Source organism: Glycine max, chromosome 19 (genome assembly GCF_000004515.6).
Source record: "Glycine max cultivar Williams 82 chromosome 19, Glycine_max_v4.0, whole genome shotgun sequence".
Classification (NCBI taxonomy): Eukaryota; Viridiplantae; Streptophyta; class Magnoliopsida; order Fabales; family Fabaceae; genus Glycine; species Glycine max.
In genome coordinates this window covers 40,577,000-40,583,896 of record NC_038255.2, presented here as the reverse complement: position 1 = coordinate 40,583,896, position 6,897 = coordinate 40,577,000, and the positions used below count along the sequence as shown (strand labels likewise).

The following is a 6,897-nucleotide window of genomic DNA, read 5'->3' as shown; positions in this document are numbered from 1 at the left end:
ATTGAAAAATTTATTTGATAGGAGAGAAATAAAATAATACAAAAAGGAAATAGAAAATAAGATTATTTTTAAGTTGTTCAATAAAAAAGAAAATGAAAGAAAAATGCTATTTTTTCATTTTACTTAACCGTGTAAAAAATTAAATAATATATATAAGGATAATTTAATAATTTAATTAAAAAATAAATTTGCTCTCTCTTTCTATCCAGAATGGATGAAATAAAAACATTGAGCACATAAATATTTATAATAAAAAAACAAGAAAAATAAGAGTTATTTAATAATTAATTACACAAAACTCAAAAGCAACATTTTCTCTGTTTCTGTCCAGAATGGACAAAATAGTAAAATTTAATGTATTTTTAATCAATTTTAAGAGGAGAAATAATTAAAATAATTTAATTGACTCAATTTGCGAATATTTTGTTTGAAAAATAAAGAGCTATAATATTTTAAATAGAAAAAAAATTACTAACAATATTTAATTAATTAAAGGATATGTTTAGGCAAGTAATTATTTTTATCTCTGAAAATATATAATATTGATAAATTAGTTCCTAAAAAATGAAAAAATAAAATTTAATCGATAAAAAGGTGAGATAAATATGTCTCATGGTGAAAAACTTGTCTATATGATAAGAAAGACAAAAATGTCACCATTTTGATACTTATGCGGACATAGGGCTTAGGAAAGTGAATGAACCATGTTGTGCAATCAATTTTCCACTGGAGTAATGAGTTTATCCTTCTTTTTAATGCTTATATTACGTATTTGATTTTAAATCACATCTTTTTCATTGTTGCCTGTACTTTCTTAGTCTCTGTAATTCCTGTATGCTTTTTTAGTTTCAGTAAATCCTGTAATGTGTAAATTTTGAATTTCTTGTTAGGAATATTTTTACTGATTGATTTTATCATATATTCTTAGTAAATCTCGTTTCCTTTTGCCAGCCATGCAATCCTTGTCCATCTTGCTTCTGCTTTTCCTGGAATTGCTGACCATTGGCTAGTAGAACCTCTTCTTCTTTTGCTTCTGAAATTCTGAACTGTTTGGTTATTTTAAAGAAATACTTCGGAGTCTCCTAAATATCAGAGCTGAACTGTTTTACTGCACAGTACTGATGATCAGATATATTTGTTATAGTTTTAACACTTTTGAATATTAAATTTTGTATTTACATTTTTCAAGGACACCTTTATTAACGAATTATACTTTTAAGAACAAAAGTGATTATTTACCTTTTGTTTTATAAATTTTCCTCTCATCTTTGGAGACAACATTTTTAGGACCAAGGCCTATTGAGTATGATCCTGATCCGAACTAGGATAACATATAGGTGGGTCTCAGCTCATTATCATTGTATAAGATATTTTTTAAATCTCAAACCAATGGCATTATATTCTTGAGTCATGACAGATACATAAGTTCATGGAGGGAATGGCTGCTTAAGTTGATACTGACTCTACAAATACAAATAATATACACTAAAGCCAGAAGAATGTTCAAAATTTAATCTTTTCAAGTGATGCTAGCTCATCTTGGGAATGCCTTGAGTTTTAACTTCCGAGACGTGTTCACTGATATTTACTTTTCTGTAGTTGGTGGAATGGAGTTATGCATTAATCTGTAACACTAGACGAATTCATACAAGGATCAAAATGAATAAGATTAATTGATTAAATTTAAAAATCTATTATAAGAGAATATTTTATCACATAGACATATGTGATTTTTTGATGAAGTTTATTAGGAAAGTCACTAGATACTTGGTTATCAGAGTATAAGATTTTTTTTTTTATGTCAATCCAATGGAATTATTAATCACAGATAATCAAAGCTTAAGGGTTTGATCCTGAAAGCAAAGGGACTGGCACTTCCCAGAACTCACCTCCAACACTCAGATAATCTAAGCAAGTTTGACAAATCTCTTTCCTTGTCAGATCGAGTGATGATGATGTATAGAAAACCTTGTAAAGGGCGCTCCTACCAACGTGTTTATGGTGGATTCTGCAGGCTGCAAATTGAAACTTGAAAGGTTAAGATAGATATTAACAATGTGCTTCTTTTTTATTTATTTTTTACTTCAAAAGAAAAAATTAGGATACAATCATGCAACAAGGTTGATAAAAATATTACGAAAAGTACATGATAATTCATGAACCTTTAATTACTCTTCCAATAATCCTTCAGAATTTAACATTCTGCGGATACCCAGTTTATATCAACTTAACAATGAATTGTTTGGAATCAAAATTGAGATGTTAAGGTGACAAAGGACACGCCACAATTGTTACCAAATTGCAGCCTATTTGGTGTGAAGTTGATGCGGATTCTGAGCACGAGTTACGATAAAATATTTGAAAATTAAAATATGAGCATGGCAGGATATATTATAGAAAAATATAAACAATAAAGTAATTATATCATAAGATAATTAAATATAATTTTCATAATGTTCATGTTAAATCATAAGATAAATTTAATTTTCAAACTGAGTGTATGCACTTGTGTGTTGTGATTGGAAATCCGTTTCATTTAGCGCTTGAATTCATCTGCCAGCACACTAAGGCAAATTAGCAAACGTACTCCTAGTGTGATGGTATAAACCATGAATAAGAAATTCTCTTTAAAATAATCGAAGCACTTAAAAGAAATTATTAGAAGGTATGAACAAATTTTCTGTGAAGCAAAGAAAGTATAAAACTTTTCTTTGGTGAAACAATATTCTCTACTTAATTTTAAACAACGTTTTCCTCCTCACTCAGATATTATCCCTCCCCTAATTGATTAAAATGTCATTTGTAACATTTTCACAAAAAGTGATTTACTAGAAATATTGTTGTTGAGTACTTAATATCAGAACCCAGGCAACTAACCAGATAACAAATCAAACACATTCAATCAAAAGAATTTATTTAAACACTCAGGAAAGTACACACTACACAGTAAAAGAAATTGAATGTTCACCTAGTTGGAGGTGTCCTATCTGAATTCCCTGCTCCATTCTGTGTTCAATTCAAACAAATTATCCAAGTTCAGTTTCTAGTAAAGTGGCATACTAATAAAAAGCATTGTTAGATGATTAATTAAAGAATTCCTCAGGAACAACAACACACATTATGTCACCCAAAACAGAGAAAAACCAACATTTATCTGTGTTTTAATACTTACCTCTGCCTTTTGCCCTTACTCCAATTCTTCTACCTCTTCCTTGACTTCTTCCGGTTCATCAATGGTTAAGTGTTGGAGCGATTCAGGATATCCATCAATTTCCAATCGTTCAAGGGTGGTTAGGCGATGGATGCCATCCGGGAGAGACAACATGTTAGGACAACTTGTGACACACAGTGTTTTCAGACAAGTCATAGCTGATAGCCATTCAGGAAGCCCCACAAGATTGTTGCAGCTTGAAATTAACAAGTATTGCAATGTGTCCTTCGATCCTTGAAGCCAATGAGGCAAGGTCACCAACTGTGGCAATGAAATGAAATTTACAATCTTCAGCCTCAAGTTGGAATTTTGGTTGTTATGCTCCTTGGAAAATTCCAACACATCACAGTTGTCAACTAACAAAGTCTCTAATTCAGGAAAATGTTCAATATCAAGTGGCAACGACTTTAGACTCTGGCAATTGGCAATACACAATACTTTAAGAGTAGGGAGTTTAATCCCTTCAAACAAAGATTCCACATTGTTGCAAAATTCGATTCTGAGAATCCGAAGAGAACTCAAGTTTGCAATCTCATCCTCTGGCAAAACACGTAGCTTTGTGGTTATCTCCAAATGTTGAAGACTGATCAACTTTCTTAAACCATTTGGCAGTGTTAAAAGTTCTGAACATCCACTAAGTATCAAAACTTCTAACTTTAGGAGGTTGCAAAGAGAATCAGGAAGCCTCTTTAAGTTGTTATTATTCTCAAGACTGAGATATCTTAAATGTTTCAACTTGCCAATGTAAGGAGGCAAAGCCTCGTACATAGAATCACTTAAATCTAAAAACCGTAAGCGTTTGCACCGTGATGTGCATTTAAGCAAAAACACTTCACTGTTGGCTCCAACTCCTGAGGTAGGAAATAGTATGGTTCTCACGCTTACAAATTTGTGGATGGGAAAATTTTCAACTTCAACGTTTTCAGGAAAAGATAGATGCTGGACATACCTTTCTTCGGGTCTAAACACAAAGGGGTATCTTACCATTATGGAATCTCTACCCAAATACCGTGCAATATCATGCACCAAATCATGTATTTTAAAACCAAAGCCAATGCCGTAATCAACAAAATCCTGTAGAAAAGATCTTGAGAATAGTTCACAAAGATATTGATTTGCACCGTGTTTCAATATTTGATTTCTATTTGGTGATGGAAGAAAACCAAGTGCTCCCCAAAGGGATGTAACATCAAAACTATCAAATGCATGCCCACATGGGTAAAGGTTGAACAAAGCAAAGCATCGCCTCAAATTGGATGGCATTTGATCAAAACTTAATTTAAGTGCAGCGAACATACCACTTTCAGATTTCATTGAATTCCAAATTTCATTATCTCTCACAAATTCCCATTCCTCTCTGTTATCTTTTGAAAACAGTAAACTTCCTAATGTTCTCACTGCCAAAGGAACCCCATTGCATTTTTTCACAATTTCTTTCCCAATATTTACCAAATAGGAATTCCTTTTCTCTTCTTCTTTAAATGCCCATTTGACAAACAGAGACAACGAATCCTCCAAGGAAAGCCCTTCTAAAATGTAAGAGGGAACAGTACCCATCATGGAAGCAGTCACGTGACTGCGTGTAGTCACTAAAATTTTACTTCCTGTAGCATCTACTTGTATTAAATCCCTCAGCTCAACCCATTTTACAAGATCTTCATTCCATACGTCATCCAAGACAAGTAAGAATTTTTTACTGGCAAGTTTGTTTCTTAATTGACTTTGCAGTTGCTCCATGTCTACCATGTCTAAATTTTGTTGGTGAGCAGAATCCTTATTAGAATTAAGGATTTTAATAACCACTTGCTTAATGTTAAAGTCATTAGACACACAAACCCACATCTTCAACTGGAATAACTCATGTATCCTCCTATCATTGAACACAATCTTTGCTAGTGTGGTCTTTCCCAAGCCTGGAATCCCCACAATAGAAATTACAGAGAGACTTTTGTCATTATTATTAGGATTCTGCTGCACCAAAAGTCGTATAATATTTTCCTTATCATGATTCCTTCCTATCACATCCGAATCAACAACGTAGGAGTATGTCATATCCCTCCTATGCACAACACGTCGATCAATGTCAGTTGTTTCAAGACCAAACTTATGTCTGTCTGCTGCAACCTTGTCTAATCTCTTCTTGATTTTTTTTATGTGTTGAGCCAATCTATAACGAAAAACAAGTGGATTAGAAGTTGAGAAAAAATGAGCTACCTTGGTTGTGGCGCTGCCATGAGCTTGAACCACTTCCTTTCGTAGTGTTTCACACTCAAATTCATCCAACACATTTTCAGCATCAGAGAAAACATGTTTGACCTGCCTCAGCCATTCCTGCAACTCATAGTTCTGCTGCTGCTTTTCCTCAGCATCTAACAGCACAGCCTTGACTAATGAGAGAGTCTGTGTAAACTCTTGCAGATGGTGGTATAAACCCAGCACCTGAGAAGTTTCTTCATATGCTTGAGAAGCAAGCTTTGCTATGAGTGACTCCGCGATGCTGAAGAGGACTAATTCAGTCATGGTTATCAGGAAATTGCAACAGTGGAAGATATTTTCTGATCAATCCGTGTTTGAAATTTCTTGAAGAAATTAAGTTGATGGCAAGAGTTTTTGACTTTTGAGGGATTACATTACTGTTGTTACTTTGACTAGAGTCAAGAAAAGATATTATGCAGGTTGTTGTCTTACACCAAACAATAATAAATGTAGTCTTGAATAAAATAAACTCAATAAATTATTTATAAACAGATAAAGTTTGGGCTTGAGCCTACTATAGCCATGTTGGGCTAAAAACTTGCCTCTAGATTAACAATTATAATTTTAAATAACAACGAATTTTAAAAATGAAGAAAGCAAAATATGAATCTTAAGAAAGGGATTTAACTGAGTGTTATGACTTTGCAGCGTTTAGCAGCAAAAGTATCATGTTAGTTGTGAAAGGGATTTAATCTGTGTACATTTTACCCACTATTGGTCTCAATTCAGAAGGCAGTGGTCTATTTTATATACAAACGGTATTCTTGTGATTAGTGCTGATTTCATTTCCTGTCACCCTTCAGATTTTTGCTACGCATTGATGTAGCTGATACTTTACTGCTTGGTGTAACGGTGTTATCTACGTTACCTTGTGATTATATCGTAATTTCATGTATAATTTTTTCTCTCAACATCTAGGTCCAAGGTAAATGCGTATGATCATAAATATAATTAGCACCAGGATAAAGGTGTTTCGTGACATTAATAATTAATCACAAATATTCTTGGATGTGGAAATGTTAGAGGTTTTTCAGGCTAAATTCATAGAAGTGATGACTTCATACATCTCGTTACTAACTCTACATGTGCAAAGAATGCACTCTAAAGCCAAAATGTTTGCAGTGTATAAAAAATCAAGTACTTTCTGAAGAATGGGAAACCATGTTAGCTCATCTTACGAATACTCTAAGGCCTACTAACTGATATTCGTTTTCATGCTGCAAGTATGCATTAAGTCAGAACAGTTGCAACAAATACCCTCCAAAACTTATAATCAAAGCAAGCGTGGCGTATTTCTTTCCTTGCCAAATCAGGTTATGCGTAGAAAACCTGGTAAAGAGCTTCTACGTACTGACTTACTTTGGGTCCTTATGGAGGATACCAAAAGCTGCATACTGAAAGATTTTGTTAGCCTAGGCAGCAAGCAAAAC

At 33.3% G+C, this 6,897-nt stretch overlaps 1 protein-coding gene across 1 annotated transcript; it reads right to left on the bottom strand.

Moving 5' to 3' along the window:
* Positions 1-1,372: 1,372 nt before the first annotated feature.
* Positions 1,373-5,859, bottom strand: LOC121174109 (putative disease resistance protein RGA4). The gene is made up of 4 exons (XM_041012535.1): positions 3,173-5,859; positions 2,969-3,006; positions 1,890-2,015; positions 1,373-1,633 (listed from the first exon to the last, which is right to left on the bottom strand). Exon 1 carries the CDS (start codon positions 5,729-5,731, stop codon positions 3,188-3,190), a length of 2,544 nt encoding a protein of 847 aa, XP_040868469.1. The 5' UTR covers positions 5,732-5,859; the 3' UTR covers positions 1,373-1,633; positions 1,890-2,015; positions 2,969-3,006; positions 3,173-3,187.
* Positions 5,860-6,897: the final 1,038 nt, after the last annotated feature.

Excerpts from the sequence above, each read along its gene's own strand:
- LOC121174109 (XM_041012535.1), bottom strand. The coding sequence starts at position 5,731 with ATGACTGAATTAGTCCTCTTCAGCATCGCGGAGTCACTCATAGCAAAG.